The sequence below is a fragment of the Mobula hypostoma genome, chromosome 3 (genome assembly GCF_963921235.1).
Source record: "Mobula hypostoma chromosome 3, sMobHyp1.1, whole genome shotgun sequence".
NCBI classification, from domain to species: domain Eukaryota; kingdom Metazoa; phylum Chordata; class Chondrichthyes; order Myliobatiformes; family Myliobatidae; genus Mobula; species Mobula hypostoma.
The window spans coordinates 205,800,255-205,825,731 of record NC_086099.1 but is presented as its reverse complement, the minus strand read 5'-3'; the positions used below and the strand labels follow the sequence as shown (position 1 = coordinate 205,825,731).

The 25,477-nt window shown below is 43.9% G+C and overlaps 1 protein-coding gene across 5 annotated transcripts in view; it reads left to right on the top strand.

Annotated features, from left to right (window-relative positions):
* The window catches only part of dync2i1 (dynein 2 intermediate chain 1), a 92,916-nt gene that overhangs the window by 7,247 nt on the left and 60,192 nt on the right, over positions 1-25,477 (top strand). For all 5 annotated transcript variants that reach the window (XM_063044406.1, XM_063044410.1, XM_063044409.1 and 2 more), the window contains exons 4-5: positions 6,348-6,436; positions 15,757-16,116. In XM_063044406.1, the coding sequence (XP_062900476.1) occupies positions 6,348-6,436; positions 15,757-16,116 (449 nt within the window). The remainder of the gene's footprint in view (positions 1-6,347; positions 6,437-15,756; positions 16,117-25,477) is intronic.

Sequence of the window (25,477 nt, the reverse complement as noted above, 5' to 3'; positions counted from 1 at the left end):
CTGTTTATTTTTGACAAGGTTGTGTCTTCCATTATCTGTCTAAATCAATCCAAGTGCTGAATACTCTGGAAAGACTATCTTCCCAACATTAGCTTGAAATTTTGATGTTGATTTAAATCACTGAACAATTTTCCTGTTGCAAGTGCAGGCTTGCTGTAATTTCTCTCATACTATTTGCATTCTGCATAACGATTTTCCAGGATCATTCCAAGGATGAATAGGTGTAAGTTGAACTATTTGCAAAATGAATGTTGTATGTTCATCTTACAAATGTGTACTTCTTTTTGCTTGCCTTTACAAAACAAAAAATGCTGGATTCTTTTAAATTACAGTAAATTGCTAGTTTATGTTATGATTCTGAGCTGCCCACTCCAAATTCATTGTCTGTTCAAATATGAAGTCATTTGTAAATTTTGGCCATTTAACTGAATTTCTTAACCAAATCACTGATGTAAATTTGAATTCAATGCACTGACCCTGAAGAATGGCATTAATTAGCTTCCTAAGACCAATTACTCTCTTTTTGCAAACTTTCAATTAACTTTTTACTCATTTGCACTGAATAATCACAGCTCTGAATTCAATGAACAACTTTCCCAAATGCCTTATGGTGTTCTAAGTGAGAGGAATTCTACAGATGATCTCTTTGACATGATGTTCCTTCAAAGACACCAAGAGAGTTGGTCACACTGTAAAGAATGGAGCATAAAATCCAGTTATTATTTGTATCTGTAACCTTTTTGTTCATGTGGTAAAGTAAAGCTCTGTTTGACTCCTGAGATAGATGTGAGAGATTCCACAGCACTCTTCTGGTGGAGGACTAACATTTATTACAAAGAGGCTTTCATTTTATTTTGCTACTTTGATTTACATGGATTGAAGAAAAATAATCTGACATTCATGATGAAAATATGGACCTGTTTCCTCAATACCAAGACTGCATCATATCAAATGCTCCAACAGCCATCAGAATGAAATTGCTTTAAGTTTGATTCATATGGTACTTAATAACTATCCATTCTTCTCTTACCCTTTCTTGGTCCCCAAAGATCAAATCTTTTTAAACAATACTGTGTTGCATGAATTAAGTTATCTTGGTCCTCCATTTGTTTGAAAATAATTGAGCAAGGCTGATATATGTGGTGATGTAAGACTCATTTGTGTTAGTCCTTTGTTTTGAAACTGGTTGCATCTTTTATGATTTTAAGTTCTTTGCCCTTTTCCTTTTAAGACAATTTCTTACCATTATGGCTTAAAAGTTCAGCTTTTGTTCTTATGGCTCTATTTTCTTGACTGCAGTCACAGCTAAGTTTCTTAATGCCAATTTAAGCTAATCCCATTTGTCTGCACATAGTCTATACCTCTCTATTCCCTGCCTATTCATGTGCCTGTCTGTATGCTTTTTAACTATTACTACTGTATCTGCTCCCACAACTTTCCCTGCCAGTGCGGTCCAGGTACCTATCCCTCTTTGATAAAGAGGATGCAGTAGATGACGTATATTTGGACTTTCAGAAGGCCTTCGACAAGGTGCCACACATGAGGCTGCTTACCAAGTTAAAAGCCCATGGTATTACAGGAAAGTTACTAACGTGGTTAGAGCATTGGCTGATTGGAAGGAGGCAGCGAGTGGGAATGAAAGGATTCTTTTCTGGTTGGCTGCCAGTGACTAGTCGTGTTTTGCAGGGATCAGTGTTGGGACCATTTCTTTTTATGCTGTATATCAATGATTTAGATGATGGAATGGATGGCTTTTTTGCCAATTTTGCAGATGACACGAAGATTGGTGGAAGTGCAGGTAGTGTTGAGGAAACAGATACAATGCAGAAGGACTTAGACAGATTAGGAAAATGGGCAAGAAAATGGCAAATGTAATACAGTGTTGGAAAATGAATGGTCCTGCACTTTGGTAGCAGAAGTAAATGTGCGGACTATTTTCTAAATGGGAAGAAAATCCAGGAACCTGAGATGCAGAGTGCCTTGGAAGTCCTTGAGCAGAACTCCCTGAAGGTTAACTTGCTGGTTGAGTTGGTGGTGAGGAAGGCAAATGCCATGTTAGCATTCATTTCAAGAAGTCTAGAATACAAGAGCAAAGATGTAATGCTGAGGCTTTATAAGGCACTAGTGAGGCCTCACTTTGAGTATTGTGAACAGTTTTGGGCTCCTCATCTTAGAAAAGACATGCTGGCATTGGAGAGGGTCAAGAGGAGGTTCACAAAGATGAATCCAGGAATGAAAGGGTTATATGAGGAACATTTGATGGCTCTGGGTCTGTACTCACTGGAATTCAGAAGGATGAGGGGGGATCTCGTTGAAACCTTTTGAATGTTGAAAGGCCTAGACAGAGTAGATGTGGAAAGGATGTTTCCCATGGTGGGAGAGTCTAGGACAAGAGGGCACAGCCTCAGGATAGAGAGGTGTCCTTTCAAAACAGAGAAGCGGAGAAATTTCTTTAGCCAGAGGGCGGTGAATTTGTGGAATTTGTTGCCACATGCAGCAGTGGAAGCCAGGTCCTTGGCTGTATTTAAGGCAGAGATTGACAGATTCTTGATTGGACATGGCATCAAAGGCTACAGGGAGAAGGCCAGGAATCGGGGTTGAGTAGGAGATTTAAAATAAAGGATCAGCCATGGTTGAATGGCGGAGCAGACCCAATGGGCCAGATGGCCTAATTCTGCTCCTATGTCTTATGGTCTTATGGTCTTTGTGTAAAAAAAAAAAGATCTTGCCTGCAAATCATCTTTCATCTTAAAACTACGCCCTCTAGTATGACATTTGCATCCTGGGAAAAAGACTTTGATTATCTCCCCTATTTATGCCTCATATGAGTTTATATACATATCATGACTTCTGTCAAATTCCAGATCTCCAGAGAAAACAATTCAAGTTTGTCCAGCTTCATAGCTAATACTTTTTAATCAAGGCAACATTCTCGTGAACGTCTTCTGCGCCCTCTCCAAAGGGTCTCCCATAATGTGGCAACTACAGTTGCAGACTATACTCCAAACATGGTCTAACCAAAGTTTTATACAACTGTGACATGACTTGACAACTTTATACTTTGCTTTGACTGATGAAGAGCAATGCCGTATCCCTCCTTCATCGACGACTGCATTGGTGCTGCTTCCTGCGCCCATGTGGAGCTTGTTGACTTCATCAACTTTGCCTCCAACTTCCAACCTGCCCTCAAGTTTACCTGGTCTTTTTTTGACACCTCCCTCCCCTTTCTCGATCTCTCTGTCACTATCTCTGGAAACAGTTTATCTACTGATTTTTTTTTAAACCCACTGACTCTCACAGCTACCTGGACTATACCTCTTCCCAACCTGTTACTTGTAAAAATGCCATCCCTTTCTCTCAATTCCTCCGTCTCTGCCGCATCTGCTTTAAGGATAAGGCTTTTCATTCCAGAGCTAATGAGTTGTCCTCCTTTCTAAAAGAAAGGGGCTTCCCTTCCTCCACCATCAATGGTGCCCTCAACCACCTCTTCCATTTTGTGCATGTCTACCCTTACCCCATCCTCCCACCACCCCACCAGGGATAGGGTTCCTCTTGTTTTCACCTACCACCCCACCAGCTTCCACGTGCAGCATATAATTCTCTGTAATTTCTGCCATCTCCAACGGGATCTCACCACCAAGCACATCTCCCCCCAACCCCCCCCCCACCCCCGATCTCCCTCCTGGCACTTATCCTCGTAAGCAGAACAAGTGCTACACCTGCCCCTACAGCTCCTACCTCATTACCATCCAGGGCCCCAAACGGTCCTTCCAGGTGAGGTAACACTTCACCTGTGAGTCTGTCAGGTTCATCTACTGTATCTGGTGCTCCCAGTGTCCCAGTGTGACCACCTGTATATCAATGAGACACGACGTAGATTTGCCAAGCACCTACACTCTGTCTGCTAGAAAAAGCAGGATCTCCCAGTGGCCTCTCATTTTAATTCTACTTCCCATTCCCATTCAGACATGTCTTTCCGTGATGAGGCCACACCCATGTTAGAGGAGAAACACCTTATATTCCATCTGGGTAGCCTCCAAACTGATGGCATGGACATCAAGCTTCAGGTAATGCCCCCCACCCTTCACCATTCCCTATTCCCATTTCCTTCTCTCGCCTTATCTGCCCATCACCTCCCTCTGGTGCTCCTCCCCCTTCCCTTTCTTCCATGGCTGTCTGTCCTGTGCTAGCAGATTCCCCCTTCTCCAGCCCTTTATCTCTCTCACCTATTGACTTCCCAGCTCTTTACTTCACCCCCCCCCAGTTCACCTATCACCTCCCACCTTGTATTTCTTCCTCCCCTCCACCCCACCCCACCACCATCTTACTCTGAGTTCTCATAATTTTTTCTCCAGTCCTGATGAAGGGTCTCGGCTCAAAATGTTGACTGTTTACTCTTTTCCATAGATGCTGCCTGGTGTGCCGAGTTTCTCCAGCATTTTGTGTGTGTGTTACCTTCCTACCTATTGTGTTGCCACTTTTAGGAAGCTATGGACATCCTCTTAAGGTCCTTCAGTACACAAGTGCTTCTAAGGTTCCTGCCATTTACTGTGCTTTTAACTACTAAAAATGCAGCAATAGCACCGGCAAGACATGGCAACAGTTTACAGGCAGCAAGCAAAACTACCAACTCTTCTGTTAATTACAATTTTCTGGACTACGATCCCTGCCATCCACAATCTGTAATTTCCCTTTGGGTGTTGTGCTTTTGAACCATCTGTACGACCTGGTATTTTGCAGTATCCTGAAGGATTTGGTGAACTGGACTCTCGAGAATGCAGGTACGGCCATGGTGGCCATTGCTGGAGTGGACTTAGCTGGATCGAAACGGCCGGACTCAAGAGCAAGTAATGAACTGATGTTTGGCCATTGCTGGAGTGAACTTGGTGTCGGATTGAAGTGGCTGGCTTGAGAACGAAAAACAAACCGACGTTTGGCCAAGTTAAACGCTGAGGCAAACTAAAACGGTCAAGGTGTCAGGGCTGAGGGTGAAGGATGAACCGGTGTTCAGCCCACTACTCTGCGAGGTTTATTCACTTCAGCGCTGAACTGGCTCTTCGGCTATGGACTCACTTTCAGGGGCTCTGTGATTCATGTTATGTGTGTTATTTGTGTACTTTTTTATTGATTGCATGATTGTTCTTCTTTTCACGAATTGGGAATTTGATGGTCTCTGTTCTGTGTGTTTTTTTAATGGGTTCTCGTGTGTTTTGTGGATGCTGCAAGAAGACAAATCTCAAGGTTGTGTATAGAAAACATACTTTGATACTAAATGTACTTTGAACATCTCACACTCTTGTAAAATTAATCTCCACCTGCAGCTTCTCTGCCCCTATTTCCAACTGATTGAAATATTGCTATATCCTTTGATAACCTTCCTCACTATCCACAACTCTTACCATTTTTGTGTCATTGATAAATCTGAATTAGTCAAAAATGAGCAAAAAAATAAACTGCTGGAGGTAGTTGGTGTGTCAAGCAGTCAAAGAGGGCAGCAAGAAATTTTGGCAATTTCTTCCCCACTGCCTCACCATAGATGCTGCTTGATCAGCTGTGCTTGTCTAGCAGTTTGCCTTTCATTCTAGATTCCATGATCTCTCCTGCACAAAGCCATGCTGGCTATCTCTAGTAAGACATAAACGCAAAGTGTCCTGATGAAAGGTCTTGGCCTGAAATGTCAACCGCTTATTCCCCTTCGTAGGTCAAGCCTGAGTTCCTGCAGCATTTTGTGCGTGTTGATCACTAATATATCCATGGTTTTCCAGTTGTGAGTAAATCCTATGGATCTACACCAATAATTTTCTTAATACTGATGTAAGATTCACTGGTCTACACTGTCATGGATTGTTCATTTTGCCCTTCTTAAACAAAGGAAACAACACTGACTATTCTCCAGTCCTCTGGAACCTTGCATGTGGATAAAGAGCATACAAATCTCTGTCAAGGCCCCAGCAATCTTGCCTCTTTCAATAACCTGGGATAGATGTCATCTGGCCCTGGGGACATCAACCTTAATATTCTTCAGGAGACCAAACACTTCTTCCTTGATATCAACATGTCTTAGAATTTAATCTCACTATCTTCAATGCATATTGTGCTTTTTAAGGTAAAATTGGCCATATCATCTGATCAAATTAAAATGTTGTGCTTATTTTTACAATGATTAATTCTTTCTGATATATGCCACATGAATTTAGTCGGCACTGGCTTACTCTAAAGATTGTTGGAATGGTTTGAATTTGTGGCTGTTATTATATCAGTATAGAGTTACCTTTATCCCTTAAAGTCTTAACTAAAATGCTGATCAGTTGTTGAAACCTGTGCAACTATGTCCATCTGTGTTTCAGGGAATTTGGAATTGTCAAAACATGACAGATATGAAGAAAGTGAGAGAAGACACAGGGAGCGAAAAGAAAAGGAAGGGAGAACAACTGATGTGAGCTCTTTTCTTTTTACATATTTATAATTTTTTTCTTAGCTCTATTAGATCTGCTATTCTGCCTTTACAGTGTATCAGACATTCCTTGATTATCAGAGTATTTTCACCCTTGGCTAAAGTTATCATCACATAAGAGAAAACATTAAAATACCACTTTTACTATTTCCTAGTTACATTTGGTAAGTGCCCTGGTGGTGGAGATAAGATTGGGAACGTATACTGGGTCAGCCTGTCCTCAATTTATACCCACGCTGTTTACTCATCTTCCCACAGGTTCACTGCAGTTGTTCTCTTTGTAATACATTTAAGGGATGTGGGCTTCATAGTCTGAGCAAGCATTTAATGGCCTCTTCCTTGCTGGCCTTGAGAAGATGAGAGTGAGCTGATTTCTTGAACCATTGCAATGCTCGAGATGTGAGTGTACCCACAATGCTGTCAGGAAGGGCGTTCCAGAATTTTGATTATGTGACAGTGAAGGAGTGGCAGAATATTTTAAAGTCAAGATTGTCAGTGGTATGGATGGCAACTTCCAGATGGTAGTGCAGTACAGGTCGATCTTCACTAACCCGGCACCATTGGGACCTGAGGAGTGCCGGATTAGTGAAAATGCCAAATTACAGAAGGATAACATTAAGCAATAGTTAACCTTCACTAATCCGGCACCATTGGGACCTGAGGAGTGCCGGATTAGTGAAAATGCCAAATTACAGAAAGATAACATTAAGCATAATCAGTGTCAGATTATCGAAGGAACCGGATTATAGGTAGTTGGATTAGTGAAGGTCGACCTGTACTTCCATAATTTGCTGCTTTACCCTTTACTTGGTAGAGGTCATGGGCTTGGAAGGCATATTGGTGAGTATTGGTGAGTTGCAGCAGTCAATCCCATGGGTGATACAGACTGCTGCTGCTCTGCTTTGGTGTTGTGGTGAGTGAATGGCCGTTGATGGAGTGCTTACGAATTGGGCTGCTGTGTGCTGCATGATGTTTAAGTTCTCGGGTGCTGATGAAGCTGCACTGTTTCTAAGCAAGTGAAGAATATTTTGCCATACTCTTGAATTTAGACTATAGATGGCGAACAGGCTTTAAGGAGTTAGAAGGTGCTTATTGTATTTATTTATATGCTGCATCAGATCTGGAGTAACAATGATTTGTTACTCCAGATCTGATGCAGCACTTGTGTACTGATGAATGACAATAAAAAATCTTGAATTTGTGGGTTCTAGGGTAATAACTGTTCCTGCAACTGGTGGTGTAGGACTTAAGGTTTCTGTCCCTCCTGCCCAGTGGTAGGAAGCAAGAAGCGGGAATGCCCTGAATGGTTGGGGGACGGCGGGTATGCTGCTTTCTTGTGGCATTGGGGTGGCACAGTAGCTTTACGGTATAGGTGACCCTGGGGGTTCAATTCCTGCCATTGCCTGTACTCCATCTGCCAGTCCCTTGCCCATTCAGTTAACCTATCTATCTCTCTGAAGGCTCTCCGTATCTTCTGCACAACTCTCTTTTCCACTCAATTTAGGTCATCAGCAAACTTAGATACACTACATTCAGTTCCCTCTTCCCGATCATTAATATATATTGTGAACAGTTGCAAACCCAGCACTAACCCCTGCGGCACATCACTCACCACTGATTACCAACCAGAGAAACACCCATGTACCCCAACTTTCTCCTTTCTATTGGTTAACTAATCGTCTATACATACTAATACATCACCCCCAACTCTAAGCATCCTTTGCTTATGGATAAGTGTTTTATGTGGCACCTTATTGAATGTCTTCTGGAAATCCAAGTAAATAGTGTCCATCTGTTCCCCTCTATCCACTGCGCTGGTTATAGTCTCAAAGAACTCTAGTAAGTTTGTCAAACAGGACCTGTCTTTGCCTGATGGATCCATTTCTTTCCAGGTGTTTCGCTATTTCTTCTTTAATGATAGCTTCAAGCATTTTCCCAACGACAGATGTTAAGTAACTAAAGGCCTGTAGCTATCTGCCTTTTACTGACATCCTTTTTTGAATAGTAGCGTGACTTTTGCCTTCTTCCAATCTGCCATGACCTGGCTAGAGTCCAGAGAATTTTAGTAAGTTTTCACTAAAGCCTCAACTATAACCTCCGCCATTTCTGTCAGTGCCCTGGGATGCATTCCATCAGGACCAGGGGACTTGTCTATCTTTTGGCCCATAAGTTTGCACAACACTACCTCTTTAGTGATAGCTATTGTTTCAATGTCCTCATCTCCCATCGCATCCACATTATCTCTCTTCAGCATGTTAGATGTGTCCTCCACCAGGAAAACCAACACAAAATAGTCATTCAAAGCCTCAGTCATTTCCTCATTACCCAATATTAATTCCCCCTTCTCGTCCTTCAAGGGACCTACATTCACTTTGGCCACCTTTTCCACTTTATATAATTATAAAAACTTTCACTATCTGTTTTTCTATTTTGTGCTAATTTATTTTCATAATCTATCTTTCCGTTCTTTATCATTTGCTTAGTGGTTCTTTGTTGCTTTTTAAAGTTTTTCCAATCTTCCAGTTTCCCACTACTCTCGGCGGCTTTGTACGTATGAGCTTTTCATTTGATGCCTTCTTAAATTTCCTTAGTTATCCAAGGCTGGCTTTCCCCATTCTTACTGTTCTTGCTTTTAGCTGGAATGTAGTTTTGTGAGCACCGTGAAAAACCCTTTTGAAAGTCTTCCTTGTTCCTCAACTGTCCCACCATATAGCCTGTGTTCCCAGTCTATGCTAGCGAAATCCTCCCTCATTCCATTGTAGTCTCCATTGTTTAGGCATAATAGACTGGTTTTAGATCAAACTATTGCACCCTCCATTTGTATAAGAAACTCATTCATACCGTGATCACTCCTTCCAAGAGAATCCATAACGACAAGATCACTAGTTTTACCTGTCTCATTACACAGGACCAGATCTGAGATAGCACGTTCCCTTGTACGTTCAGTAACATGTTGTTCAAGAAAGCTATCACGTATGCATTCTATGAAGTCCTCCTCAAGACTGCCTCGACCAATCTATGTGAAAGTTAAAGTCCTCCACGATAACTGCTGTTCCCATTCTTTCATGCCTCAGATATTTCTCTGTTCGTTGCCTGTGCCACTGTAATGTTATTATTCGGTGGCCGATAGACAACTCACACCAGTGATTTTATTTTCTCCTCTACTATTCCTAATCTCTACCCAGGTGGATTCAGCATTCTGCTCCTTAGATCTTATATCATCTCTCACTATCGCCCTGATCTCATCTTTAATTAAGAGCGCTACCGCACCTCCCTTACCTTCCTGCCTATCCTTCTGTATTACCTGATATCTTTGGATATTTAATTCCCAGTCCTCTCCACCCTGCAACCATGTTTCCGTGGGCACTAAATCATACCCCTGGAATTTAGAAGGATGAGGGGGGATATCATTGAAACCTGCCCACGAGAATATTGGTCTCCCTCAGGTTCAGGTGCAACCCGTCACTTTTGTACAGGTCATACCTCACCCAGAAGAGATCCCAATGATCCCCAAAGAACCCAAAGCCCTGCCCTCTGCATTGGCTTCTCAGCCACACACTTATCTGCCAAATAATCCTGTTTCTACCCTCACTAGCATGTTAATGCCAAGATGTTTGAAGTTACTGAGCCTCCCTCCTCCATACCCTCAATGATGAACCTCCGGCTTCTTCCTCCTGTAGCCAATAACAGCGCTTCGGTTTTGCTGACACCGAGTGAGAAGTTATTGTTATGGTAGCACTCAACCGAATTTTCAGTCTTCCTCCCATACCACCACCCCAACATACTCATCACCTAGCATCACTTTATGTAGATACAATCAGTCTATATGTATGACAGTTGCTTGTATATTGTGCTTTATAGGATTGCTTTCATATTTATATATATTTTTTATTGTGTTCTATATGCTTATTGTTATTTTTTTAATGCTGCATCGGATCCAGCATAACAATTATATCATTCTCCTGTACTGAAGAATGACAGTAAACAATCTTGATTTTGAATATGTCAATTTGTCATCAAATTTAATTTGGCCAATAACAGTAGTGTCATCAGCAAACTTCAATATAGCATTGCAGCTGTACTTAGCCACACAATGATGGGTGTAAAGTGAGTAAAGAGGGGAATTAAGAACACTGCCCTGTGCTGAAGATGAGTGTGGCAAAGATGTTGCCAGTGAGGAAATTGAGGATCTAGTTGTACAGGGCGGATTCGAGCCCCAGATCCTGGAGACTAGTGATGAGTTTTGAGGGGATAATGTTGAATACCTAGCTGTAGTCAATGAAGAGCACCCTGATGTAAACATCTTTATTATCCAGGTGTTGATGCTGTATTCCTATTTTCAAGATTCTATGCACTTGTATTCCTGGTTCCCTGTGTTCCTCAATACTTCCTAATAGCCTACCACAACAGGTATATTCCTGCCTCATTAGTACTCTTAAATTCATCAGCTTACATTAGGCTGGATCAGGCTACATCTGCCATCTTTCAGGCATCGTGGTGTAGTGGTAAACACAATGCTTTACAACACTAGTGACCCAGGTTCATTAACCAACATTGCCTGCAAAGAGTTTGTACATTCTCCCCGTGAACATGTGGGTTTCCTCCGGGTTCTCCAGTTTCTACTGACATTCCAAATACGTACTAGTTGCTAAGTTAATTAGTCATTGTAATTTGTCCTGTGAATAGGCTAGGGTTAAGTCGTGGGATTGTTAAGTGGTGTGGCTCAAAGAGCTGGAATGCCTATTCCGCGCTGTATCTCAATAAAGAAATTAATTGATTGATTCATTGATTGATACATTGCTGAACCTGTCTACCTTCCATACTACACTCAGACCTTGCATAACGCTACCGCACATAGCGCTGATTCATTACAGTTCAGTTATTCAATTTTTTTATTGAAATTAAAAAAAAATCATTCTAAACAACACTTAAAACTTGAATGGCCGCCGTTACAGTAAGCATTCAATCAGCCAGTGAGGGCGCTTTACATGCGCTCTGAGCCACCCACAGCCAATCACGTATTAGTTAACGGCTCTGCGTCCCCGTGTGTAAATCTTTTTGCTCCCTTGCCAATTTATTCGATTGTTTTCACCCATAATGTCTGGAAAATGGCCTGCAACTTCAAACTGCATGAACAGAGTGTGGAAGAAGCTATGGCCAGAAGCATGCAACGACATCCTAGGTTTTCAGGCAGAATTAGTCATTGAAAACATCGCTGAACTGGCCAATGAAGCGGTATTAGAGGATGTTTCTCTTGGCGATGTTGAAAAGTTACTACATTCTCGTTGTGGGAGCCTTAATAATGAAGAGCTTCGAGAGTTGGCAGAGCAACGCAACCTGGGTGAATCTGAGGACATGCATTGAGAAGAGGAGATGCCAGCAAGAAACTACACTACAAAAATTCAGCGCTAGCTTCACCACGATCACACATATCATGGACCAGTTCATCGATAATGACCAACTGGGAGCAAAGCAATAAGGCAAAAAGAGATGTTCTCGACATGATTTCCTGCTACTGAGAACTCCTTCATGAGAGGAAACTTAAGAAAAGGCAGTCAAATCTTGATGCCTACTTGAAGAAGTGGCCAAAATTAGAGGAGAACCCACAGCCCAGTCCCTCCTCTAAGATGTAACCACCACCCACTTCCCTCCCCTGCTGCTGCAATGTGTTGCTGCTCCACGGATGTACAGGTTAGGCCTATATATGTGGCTGTTATTCCACAGGTTACTGTGTATGCATAAAATAATATATTTATTGAGTTTGATTTCTTTATCAGGCACACATGTCCATTTATGTAATGTTATAGTGACCCCACATAGCACTGGTTTGCATAGCACTCCACTTCCGAGGAACTCATCCTCAGTATTAAGCAGCGTCTGAGTGCATGAGCAAATTTGTTGGTATTTGTGGCATCTAATCATGCCTCCCACATCCACATACAAGTCATTCATATATGTTACTAATGGCCAAGTCATTTGTATATGTTACAAAGGAATGTTTATGTATTACAGATTGATCTTTATTCTGATAGCGCATACTTGTTCTGCAATTTTCTTTGTCTCTGATTTTGCTTAATTCTGTAATTAATTTTTTGAGATCATATAATGATTGGGATTTATTGTAAATAGCATTTTACTCCAATCCATTGCAGTATATCAAATGTCTTTTAGGATAATAGTGTTAGAATTAGAATTTATTTAAATCTTACATCCACCCACACCATGAGGGAGTAAAAATCTTTGTGTTATGACTCCGTCACAATGTACAGACATGTGAATTTAAAAGTCTAATGGCTCATAGAAAGGAGCTGTCCTGTAGCCTGTTGGTCTTGGTTTTAATGCTTTAATGCCAGAGGGAAGTAGCTGAAACAGTTTATGGTTGTGGTGATTGGTGTCCCCAACAATCTTCCAGGCCTTCTTTCTGCACCTGCTGCTATAAATGTCCTCAGTGAAGGAAAGTTCACATCCACAGATGCGCTGGGCTGTCCGTACCACTCTCTGCAGTGCCCAGTGATCAAGGTTGGTGCTGTTCCCGTACCAGGCGGTTGCTCTCAATGGGGCCTCTGTAGAAGATCTTGAGGATTTGGGAGCCCATGCTGAACTTCTTCAGTTGCCTGAGATGGAAGAGACACTGTTGTGCTTTTTTTTAAACCAGAAAGCTGGTGTGTATAGTCCAGGTGAGATCATCGGTGATGTATATACTGCGGAACTTGAAACTAAACTGCAGACCCAATGATGTTGATTGGGCTGAGCCTGTCTCTGTTCCTCCCGTAATCCACAATCAGCTCTTTTGTTTTTTGGACATTGAGGGAGAAGTTGTTATCCTGGCACCACTGTAGGCTGTCTTGTCACCGTTAGAAAGAAGGTGGATCAAAGTCATGTCATCTGCGAATTTGATCAGCAGATTGGAGCTGTGTGTGGCAGTACAGTTGTGAGTGTAAAGGGAGTAGAGAAGGGGATTCGGAAAACAACTGGGGGGTGCCTGTGTTGAGGGACAGAGGTGAGGGAGCCCATCCTTACCACCTGTCGACAATCCGATAGGAAGTGTAGGATCCAGCTGCACATAGTGGAGTGCAGACTGAGGTCTCTGAGCTTCTTGTCAAGTCTGGAGGGAATTACGGTGTTGAATGCTGAACTGAAGTCCAGGAGCAGCATCCTAACATATGTATCCCTCTTCTCCAGGTGAGTGAGGACGGTGTGTAGTGCTGTGGCTATGGCATCATCGGTAGACCTATTCGGTTGGTAGGCGAATTGTAGAGGGTCCAGTGTGGGTGGAAGCATGCTGCAGATGTAGTGTTTAATCAGCCTCTCAAAGCGTTTGCTTATAATTAAGATGAGTGTGACAGGATGCCAATCGTTCAGGTATGCTACCTTGGTTTTCTTAAGTTCAGGGACAATGATGGATGATTTGAAACAGGAGGGCACTACACACTAGGAGAGGGAGAGATTAAAAACGTCCATAAATACACCAGCCAGCTGTTCAGAACGCACTTCAAGGACGCACCCTGGGATGCCGTCCAGCCCTGCTGCCTTGTGGCTGTTGACGCGTTGGAATGTTCTACGTATCTCAGCCTCGGAGATGACCAAGGTACAGGTTTTGGCGGCGGCTCTCCTCGGGGGTTCAGTCCTATCAACCTCAAATTGGGTGTAAAATATATTTAGCTCGTCCAGGAATGAGGCGGCAATGTTGGCTGCACTGCTGTGTTTCCTCTTGAAGTCCACAATGGTCTGCAGTCCTTGCCATACACTGTGTGTGTCATTGTCGCAGAGTTGTGACTAGATTTTGTTCCTGTGTTGCCGTTTTGCCACCTGGATGACTCTACGTAAATCATAGTGGCATCTCTTGCGCTCTTGTTGGTTTCCAGAGGTGAAGGCATTATCCCTTGCACTGAGAGCAACACGCACTGAACTATTTTCCAAGGCTTCTGGTTTGGGCAGACCCGGACTGATTTTGGGGAACATTGTCTTCAATACACTTCCATTTGAAGCTTGTGACCACCTCTGTGTATTCGGAGATGTCCTCAGCTCGAAATACCTTCCAGGTGATTCTATCAAAACAGTCTTGTAACATTAGGTCTGACTGGTTGGACCAGCAGTGAATAGTTTTCACTATGGCTGCATCCTGCTTCAATTTGTGCCTATAGGCAGGTAGGAGCAAGATGGAGGAATGGTCATACTTTCCAAATAGAGGGCAGAGAAGTGCTTTGTAGGCATTGCGGAAAGGAGGGTAAAAGTGGTCAAGTATGCTTTCTTCCTTGTGCTCACCTCAATGTGTTGCCAGAACTTCAGGTAACCTCTGGTCAGCAACGCTTGGTTAAAGTCTCCAGCGAAGATGAAAGCAGCTTCTGGGTGTGTGGTTTCATGGATATTGATGGTTTCACAAAGTTCATAGAGAGTCAGGTTGATATCGGCCTGTGGTGGGATGTACACAGCTGTAATAATAACAGATGCGAATTCTCTAGGCAGCCAGAAAAGTTGATGCGGCAGCATAAGGTACTCCAGATCCGGGAAGCAAAAGGATTTGAGGGTGTGCACGCTACCTGGGTCGCACCAAGCATTGTTCACCATGAAACCTACTCCCCCACCCTTACTTTTCCCAGAGGGGTCTTTAGAGCTGTCCACTCAGATTACAGAGAACCCAATGGGTTCGATGGTTTGGTCTGGTATTTCCTCCGACAACCAGGTTTCAGTAAGGTATAAGATGTTACAGTGCTTTGTTTCCCGTTGGTAGGATATTCTGGCTCTCAGCTCACACAACTTGTTGTCCAGGGACTGTACGTTGGCCAGGAGTATGCTAGGGAGCGGCGGCCGATTTGCGGACCATCTTAACCTAAATAAGACGCCAGATCTTCTTCCTTACCGCGGGCAACGCTTCCTCGGTAATACCGAGGTGGTGAATGAACCTCCCATGGTTCGTGTGAGCAGGGGGTCCCAGTGGTAGAAGGGCAGCACGTTATGATTGAATGCCTTCTTTCCGATGTTCAAAATAGTCAATCAATCATACCTGATGTGATTTGCAGCTTCTTGTAAGAGAAGTGCAGAAAGAAGTAGAGAAATAAGCAGTAAACTACAATGCCAGCACAGTACACAACACTGCTGCCGTACACGGTGCTATCTAAAAGGAGTAAACTATCATGGCATCAAAACATGAAAATGCAGTGCTGTATATAAACCAAAGCACTGTGTATAAACTAAATATTTTGTCACAGTTTAAATAGTAGCTTAGATTTGCAAAAGTGATACTTTTGGATTAAATTCTCAGGTTTTCTAGCAAATAAAATGCATCATGCTTATATTGACAGGGTAACGAAGATGGCAAAGAGAAGAAAAGAAGATCTTCTGATTTTAAAGATGATGATTATGAATGGCGACACAGGGAGCGCAAAGAGCATGGTCTTCATGACAGACATCGAGAAAAGAGACACAAGGATAAACAAGAGCCCAGTTCAGAAGCCAAGGTTGAAGAAATGGAAAGGAAACACAGAGAGAGAAAAGTCAAGGAATCCAAAGACGATAAGAGAAAGCATCATTATAAAGATATTAAGGATCTTGATAGGGAGCACAAGGAGGAGAGAAATTTGGAAAGAAGGGAAGATCGAGAGCGAAAACATAGATTAAAGAAAGGAAAGGACGAACAAGAAAGTCATGGAGAATTTAATAAGGTTAGTCATTGATATTGTTTACTAAAAATTGTTATTTGAAATATAAAACAAGACTTGGCAGAATTTGTGTGTTTTATATAGAATTAGCAAATACATCAAATAAATATTCTGTGGGAGGCAATGATTAGAAATGACCTGCGCCTTATTTTGATAGAAACTAAGCCTATTTGTTTCAATATACCATTTCATTTAGCATCCTAGTTCCCATTCTTCAGTTAACTTTTCTGTTGTGGGTGTTTTCCAAATTTTAAAGTGATAAATTTAGGGTCAACTCCAGAAGTCGCCCAAAAACAAACCTTCATGAAGATCTGCTGGTTAAACTACGCGACCTTGGCTTGCTGAGGGGATCGGGCCTACAGTCCTCAGAGTCGCCTGATGCCGGTGGCCGGAGGTGGGGACATTGTAAGTGGTGTGTGAGGAAGTGGAAGCGAGACAAGCGGGCAGGAGTCCAGGCCAGGCAAAAAGCAAACCCTAGCCAGCCGGCTCTCTGGTCCATTCTGCTCTCCAATGTCCGCTCCTTGGACAATAAATTGGACTACATCTGACTCCAGTGAAATACTCGGCGGGAGCAGAGTCTGCTGTGCGTATGTTTTCACCGAAACGTGGCTCACCGATGGAATCCCGGACGCCACCATTCAGCTGGATGGGCTCGTCTTGTTTCGAACAGATAGGGATGCAGCTCTTTCTGGTAAGACTCGCAGTGGTGGCTTGTGTGTTTACATCCAATACAGAATGGTGTAAGAACTCTGTGCTGGTTTCCAGATACTGCTCATCACTGGTGGAGTTTGTGACTGTTAAATGCAGACCATTTTATTTACCACGGAAATTCACCACTGTCCTTATAGTCGGTGCCTACATTCCCCTCAGCACTAATGCTAAGGAGGCGCTCTATGAACTGTATGGGGCTGTTAGTGAACTGCAGAATGCACACCCTGATGGACTGTTTGTCGCCGGAGATTTTAACCACGCAAACCTTAAGTCGGTGCTCCCCAGATTCCATCAGTATGTGGACTTTGCAATGAGAGGGGAGAACATATTGGACCTTGTTTACACAAACATTCCCGACGCATATCGGGTGGAGCCCCGCCCCCACCTTGGTTACTCAGACCACATCTCTGTTATGCTAATCCCAGCATACAGACCGTTTGTCAGGCACTCCAGACAGGTTCAGAAGCAGGTGAAAACCTGGCCAGCAGGAGCCATCTCTGCTCTTCAAGACTGCTTTGAGCACACTGACTGACACATGTTCAGGGAGGTTGCAACTGATGGCGACTCTACCAACTTAGAGGAGTACACGGCATCAGTGACTAGCTACATCAGCAAGTGCATCGATGACGTCACTGTGGCCAAGACCATCACTACTCGCGCTAACCAGAAGCCATGGATGACCGCGGAGGTGCGTGCGCTGCTGAGGACCTGTGATTCCGTCTTCAGAGCAGGTGACAAGGCCGCCCTAACAACAGCAAGGGCCAAACTGTCCCAGGCCATCAGAGAGGCAAAGCGTGCACACACCCAGTGAATCCACAGCCACTTCCAGGACAGCGGCGACACACAGCGTATGTGGAAAGGCATTCAGGGCGTCACCAACTACAAGGCAACATCGCCTGCCTGTGCTGGTGATGCCTCCCTCCCAGATGCATTGAACAACTTCTACGCTCGTTTTGAGGCGGAAAATGACGTGGCGGCGAGGAAGACTACCCCTCCTCCAAATGACCAGGTGCTGTGTCTTATCATGGCTGATGTGAGGAGAACCCTGTGCTGGGTCAACCCACGGAAGGCTTCTGGACCAGACAATATTCCTGGCAGAGTAGTTAGAGGATCTGCAGACCAGCTAGCAGAGATTCTCACTGACATCTTCAACATCTCCCTGAGCAGCGCCATTGTTCCTACGTGCTTCAAGGCCACCACCACTGTCCCCGTGCCAAAGAAGTCTTCGGTGTCCTGCCTCAATGACTCCCATCCCGTTGCACGCACATCCATCATCATGAAGTGTTTCGAGAGGCTCGTCATGAGGCACATTAAGACCCTGCTGCTCCCCTCACTGGACCTCCTGCAGTTCGCGTACCGTCCCAACCACTCAACAGACGATGCCACTGCCATCACCCTCCACCTGGACAAAAAAGACACGTACGTTCGAATGCTGTTCATAGACTTCAGATCAGCATTCAACACAATCATTCCTCAGAAACTGATTGGAAAGCTGAGCCTACTGAGCCTGAACACCTCCCTCTGCAACTGGATCTTAAACTTCCTGACTGGGAGACCTCAGTCAGTCCGGATCGGGAGCAGCATCTCCAACACCATCACACTGAACACGGGGGCCCCCCAGGGCTGTGTGCTCAGTCCACTGCTGTTCACTCTGCTGACACACGACTGTGCTGCAACACACAGCTCAAACCACATCATCAAATTCGCCGATGACACGACCATGGTGGGTCTCATCAGCAAGTACGATGAGTCAGCATACAGAGAGGAGATTGTGAATAAAACAAAAGAGATGGTTATTGACTTCAGGAGGACACGGAGCAACCACTCTCCACTGGACATCGATGACTCCTCCGTAGAGATCGTTAAGAGCACCAAATTTCTTGGTGTTCACCTGGCGGAGAATCTCACCTGGTCCCTCAACACCAGCTCCATAGCAAAGAAAGCCCAGCTGCGTCTCTATTTTCTGCGAAGGTTGAGAAAAATCCATCTCCCACCACCCATCCTCACCACATTCTACAGAGGTTGTATTGAGAGCATCCTGAACTGCTGCATCACTGCCTAGTTTGGAAATTGCACCATCTCGGATCGCAAGACCCTGTAGTGGATAGTGAGGTCAGCTGAGAAGATCATCGGAGTCTCTCTTCTCGCCGTTACAGACATTTACACCACACTCTGCATCCGCAAAGCAAACAACATTATGAAGGACCCCATGCACCCCTCATACAAACTCTTCTCCCTCCTGCCATCTGGAAAAAGGCACCAAAGCATTCGGGCTCTCACGACCAGACTATGTTACAGTTTCTTCCCCCAAGCCATCAGACTTCTCAATACCCAGAGCCTGGACTGACACCAGCCTACTACCCTCTACTGTGCCTATTGTCTTGTTTATTATTTATGGTAATGCCTGCACTGTTTTGTGTACTTTATGCAGTCCTGGATAGGTCTGGAGTCTAGTGTAGTTTTTGTGTTGTTTTACATAGTTCAGTGTAGTTTTTGTATTGTCTCATGTAGCACCTGAAAAATGTTGTCTCATTTTCACTGTGTACTGTACCGGCAGTTATGGTAGAAATGACAATAAAAAGTGACTTGACTTGACTTGAGAAGTTATGAGAGAAAATTTACAAGGATGTTGCCAGGACTGCAGGACCTGTGTTATAAGGAAAGACTGAATAACTTAGGACTTTATTCCTGACAGGTAGATAGAGTCCGAAGGAAAGTTGGCTAGTGAGCCTTTGGCCTTCAGAAATTTAAGTATTGAATACAGGAGATGGGATATTATGTTAAAGTTGTATAAGACATTGGTGAGGCCCAATTTGGAGTATTGTGTGTAGTTTTGAACACCTTCCTATGGGAAAGGTGTAAGTAAGGCTGAAAGAGTACAGAGAAAATTTGCAAGGATATTGTTGGGACTAGAGGACCTGACTTAGAAGGAAAGATTGAATAGGTTAGAACTTTATTCCCTGGAACATAGAAGACTGAAGGGAGAATTGACAGAGGCATACAAAATTACGAGGAGTATAGATAGGGTAAATGCAAGCAGATTTTCCACTGAGGTTGGATGGGACTGCAACTAGAGGTCATGGGTTAAGGGTGAAAGTTTAAATGTTTAAGGGGAGCATGAGGGGAAACTTCTTCACTCAGAACATTGTGAGTGTGGAGTAAGTTGCCAGTGCAAGTGGTGCGTGTGAGATTGATTTCAGCGTGGAAGAGAAGTTTGGATATAGTTTGGATCGGAGGGATATAGAGGGCTATGGACTGGGTGCAGGTTGATGAAACTCGGCACTTTAAATGACTCAGCATAGAGTAGATGGGCCGAAGGGCCTGTTTCCATGCTGTACTTTTCTAAGACTCCATGAAAGATTGAGCCCTTGAAACAAGTATCAAAAAATGTGAGTGTATATTTATAAGCACAGAACTTATCTGACTAATTGAGTTGAATTTTTAGAGTCCTTTGGATGAATGGTAGCTAGGGATGTAATCAGAAGTATTCATTCATTCGTGAGGGATCTTTTTCATGAAATTGAATGGCCTTTAATTTGGAAATAATTTTTTGACATGGATATAATTCAGTGGGAGGTGAAAAAAGCAGTTTCTTTGTAATCTCAGGTAACGTTTCCTAGAAATCTGAACAATGTGTAGCCCTTATCAAATATATTAATGAATTGGATGAAAGTTTAGAGAATTGTGTATGTATTTCTAGATGATATTGTCAGACAGAACATTAAGTTATGTTGGTGGAAGCAGCGAGTTATAGAAAGTTTGGTAGACAAGTTATAGTGGACATGAAAAGGATGTTCCCTATAGTGGGGGAGTTTAGGACCAGAGGGCACAGCTTCAGAATAGAAGGACGTCCATTTGGAACAGTTATGAGAAGGAATTTATTTTACAGAGGGTGGTGAATCTGTGGAACTCATTGGCACAAACGGCTATAGAGGCCAAGTCATTATATATATTTAAAGTGTCAGTTGATAAGGCACTTGATTAGTAAAGTTGTCAAAGGCTATGAGAAGAAGGCAGGAAAATACAGTGAGAAGGATCATTAATGAGCCGTGATCTTATGGCAGAGTAGACTCGGTGTGATGAATGGCCCAATTCTTCTCCTATGTGTTATGGTCTTAGGTCTTATTTGAAAATTATGGTGTAAATTATGGCATAAAAGTCATGACCAACAGACTCCGGGACAGCTTCTTCCACCAGGCCATCAAACTGATGAACTCACGCTGATATGAGTGTACTCTATATTTGATTGACTGTTCTGTTTATTATAAATTACTGTGATTGCACATTTAGATAGAGATGTAACATAAAGATTTTTACTCCTCATGTATGTGAAGGATGTAAGAAATAAAGTCAATTCAATTCAATTCATTGTGGAGAATTGCAACTGAGAAAATAAACACAACATAATTTTCCTTCGGGTGACAGCATAAGCTTCTGGAGGATGGAAAGGATTTTGGTGCCCTTATTAACAATTACCCACTGTATTTCGGTACTGAATCTTGAGACAAATAAAAATACAGAAAGTACTCAATACAGTGGAGAAACAGAGCAGATGCTTATGGGTCAAACAACAGCTGAATAAGTGTTTAGCATCAGTATATCCCAATCATGGTGAAAAGCAAAGATGGCAAGATTAGCGAGCCTTTGATGACAAGGGGTATCGAAAAGGATAAGTATGACAGATGTAGGCAACTGGAAGCAGGATAGTCTCTTTGAGAATATTGTATGCAGAAGAGAACTGAATAAAGAAATTGGCAAGGCCACAACATACAATATCTCAGGGATCAAGTTTCCTTGTAACCAGCAACAATTAGATGAGATAGTGAAGAAGCTATGCTTGCTTTCATCGGTTAGGTGATGGAATATAAAAATCGGTATGTTATGAAAGAAATTTGTTGCAAAGGATGTCTCTTCTTCGCTAACAATCAACACCTGCACACCTGTGGGGTGTGTGCTTAGCAAGCTGCTCTATTCTTTCTACACCCATGATTGCGTGGCGAGACACAGCTCAAATGCTTTCTTTAAATTTGCTGATGACAGAATCTCAGGTGGTGATGAGGAGGCATATAGGAGTTATGGTTGAATAGTGTCGTAGCAACAACCTTGCACTCAATGTCAGTAAGACTAAGGACTTGATTCAGGAAGGGGAAGTTGAGGGAACATACACCAATTCTCATTGGGGGATCAGTGGTGGAAAGAGTGGGCAGTTTCAAGTTTCTGGGTGTCAAAATCTCTGAAGATCTATTCTGGGCCCAGCTGGTTTCCTTGGCTGCATGAGTCTAGGGAAGACAGCCTCCGCCCTGCCAAACTCATGAGATTGAGTCACACTTGATCCCACCCCAAACCCAGGTTTGTGTGGATGCTGTGTCATTTGTTATCTTGTTACAAATTAATGCCACAAAATAACAGACAATGCACTGCAGACATTTAAGAAATAATATTTATTTAGTAAAAAAATAACAAAAAGGAAAGAACCCATTCTAGTTAAACAGTCAAATGCACACAAGTTGGAGCTCATCTTGTACTTCCCTGTCACTCATGCGCTGGGCCCTTGGTCAACGTGAAAGCAAACAGCACCTCCTGAACGTCGCTCGCAATCTTACTTGAACAAACTGGTCTCCCACCGGATCGTATGCTATGACTGGTCTCTGTCTTCATCTCCTCTCGAACAAAAGCCCCAAGCCCAACCTTAGTGGCCCTCACCAGAGAAACCTCCCCTTAATCTGACCATCCTAATTGGATGGCATACATTTCTCCTCTCTTTTCTTCAACAGTAACCCAAACAAGCATGAAAATAGAACAGACTGCTCATACAGAACTGCCAAAATGAAATACATACAGCATAACAGTAAAAATATGAACCAATGCATTATACTCTTCCCCCCACCACCAAAATAGTCATGTCCTCATGTCTTTTGAAATAATTTGTCATCCTATCATTAATAACACTGTTTTCAAAGGAACTTCGTGATGTCAGAACCTCCAATCCATTTGTAAATGGTAGTGACATATCTCACTAGGGGGATAGTAGCAACCCTCTGTTCCCCCGGTGCTACATAGGCCAGTCTATCTGGGGTTTCCTGACTCTTTGATACCTTGTATCCCATCATCTACGTCTTTGGTTTCAAACATTCCTTGGGATACCTCTGGTCTACATGTTGAGGCCTTCCCCTGTCTATTACTCGTGTCTTCTGGCAACTCAGGTCCCTCTGACACTTGGCTGAGCTCAGTTTCATTCCCAGTTACTTTAGAGCCCAGCCCCCCTTCATGGTCCAGCTGCAAATCTGTCCACGGATAGTATTCCCGATTTCACCTGCCTCGGCGTGAGAAAGGTTGGGAATCTCTTCCTCAATTAGTAGGAAGTTAGCAAAAGGCAGCATATACCACATCCCCATTTCCTCATCCTTCGAATCCGTATCCCATTCAGGGATGAGGGCCGGTCTGATCTTTCCTTCAGTCTCTCCACGTTGCCGCAGAGTCCTCTTACTGGGTGTAGGGTCCACTTCAGGCTCTGGGTCAACATGCACCTCTTGTCCAAGAGGTGGAAGGTGGTACCGATGGAGAATCTTGACAGGCCCATTCCCATCCTCTGGTTTCACCCGGAAAACTGGTACATTTGGCATCTGACTCCCCACCACATAGGGCGTAGCCGCCCAGCAGTCAGCCAACTTATGCTTCCCAGGTGGCCCCAAATTCTTTATGAGGACTCAGTCTCCAGGCATGAGTTAGGAGAACCTAACTTTTTGATCGTACCTCCTCTTATTTCTTTGATTCTGCTTGGCAGCTGAGACCTCAGCTAATTCATAAGCCTTTTTCAGCTCCCTTCTCACATCAGGTAAGTCTCTTTATTAGCCTCACTCATGGGTATCTGGTAATACCCACTCCTCAAGTCTGGTACACTGAACCACATGGCACCATTCAGACAGGCCAGCGCGACCTCGATTCTCGGGACTGTATACTGGTTGGGAACTGTACACCTGTTCAGAGTCCGATAGTCGACACACATCTGTACCTTCCCTTTCTTCTTCCTGGCCACTAATAGTGGAGATGCATAAGGGTTTCTGGACTCAGTGATAGTCCCAACTTCCTTCAGCCTCTGCAGATGCTGCCGAAAGTCCTTTACCCCTGCAGGTGCCAGTCGCCGTGACCTTTCTCTGTCACCTGGATGGTGTGGCAAGTGCTCTTGGAACAACCCACATCAAACTCGTCAGTAGAAAAGACATCTTCCAGCTTCAACATTTTCTCTATCAACCTCTTTTACCAACCTCCAGGTACCGGGGAGTCCCCAAATTTGAATAACTCGGCAGTCATCTTTCCTCTTTTCGGAGAGAGTTTCTCCCCGGCTTGTCTAGTATCTCCCCGGGATACTAGATATTACCGTCACCGGGAAGAGGTGCGCCATTGGCATCCCCTGCCTGAGGGTGACCTCTTGCTCCAAAATGTTCCAGACACTCACTGTCATCTTGTTCACCTGTACAACTGAGGACTTCTGCAGTTCAGGCCCCAGAAGGTAAGCCTGACTCCTCTTCGTGGTCTTCCAGAGTATCCACCAAGAGGGCATTGGCCTCAGGCATTCCTGGAAATTTGGGGTTTCCCATCGCTACTTCCCTAGGCCATAACATGTCTGGTTTAGACTGGGTGAACCACACAGTCCCTTATTTATGCTCATCATCCAGCCCAGTGCAGCCATGCACTTCCTTAAAAGCAGCTCGGAACACAGGGTGAATGGACGATGTTTTCAGAAAGCTTTCTTCTTGCAGGCTCCCACTAGCCTCCTCACAATAGGAGTATTCGTCCCCATGAGAACTGAAGCTTCGTCTCTCTTGACTGGGTCTGGACAAACCAGCACTAATGTATCAAGGACCTCAGCTACTCTCACATCTGCCTCCGAAAACTCCAGCTTCAATGACAAGTAACCATTGTACGGATAGTTATCCATACTAAGACCTCAGATCTCTAGCGCACTGAGTGGCGTCAATGGTAAATGCATCAAGTACCGGTTGTAAAATGAACGATACATCAGAGTAACCTGATGGCTGGTGTCAAGTATGTCACAGCATAAATACCCTCAATCCATAGCGATACACTGGAGCTTGGCCCTACTAAGCCTTCAGGAATAGGGTTTTTAGCTTTAGGGTGTTCCTTGATATATTGCTGGGAACGTGTTCCCCCTGAGATACCAGGCCGTTCCCTCACTGGGTCTCCCCGCTTAGGTAGCTGAGGGCTCACTCTCCGAGGGGTTTCCCATCATTCGCACTCCCGCCTAAAGTATCCCTCTTCACCACGGTTATAGCAGGCAATATTGGAGGCTCCCCTTCTCGCGGACCCTGGCCACTAGCAGTCCTCTGCGTAGTTCGTCCCCTTAGGGGTCCGCCTCCCTATCAGCTCTATTGTACGGGGGGGGGGGGGCAACCGGGACATCTTTATCCTAAACCAGGACATTTTAGTCCTAAACTCTGCTATGAGCTCCTTCACCACTCCCCAGGGTGGGCTATCAGTAGTCACCTCAGCCAAGGGGACCACTACCGAGGACTGTACCCTGCCGACGGAAGCCTCCCATGACTCCGTCAGTCTCCTCCTCTCTTCCTTCTCTGATCAGCTCGACAAATGAGGGAGCGGGTGTGTCTTACGAGACATTCAGAAACCCCAAGCG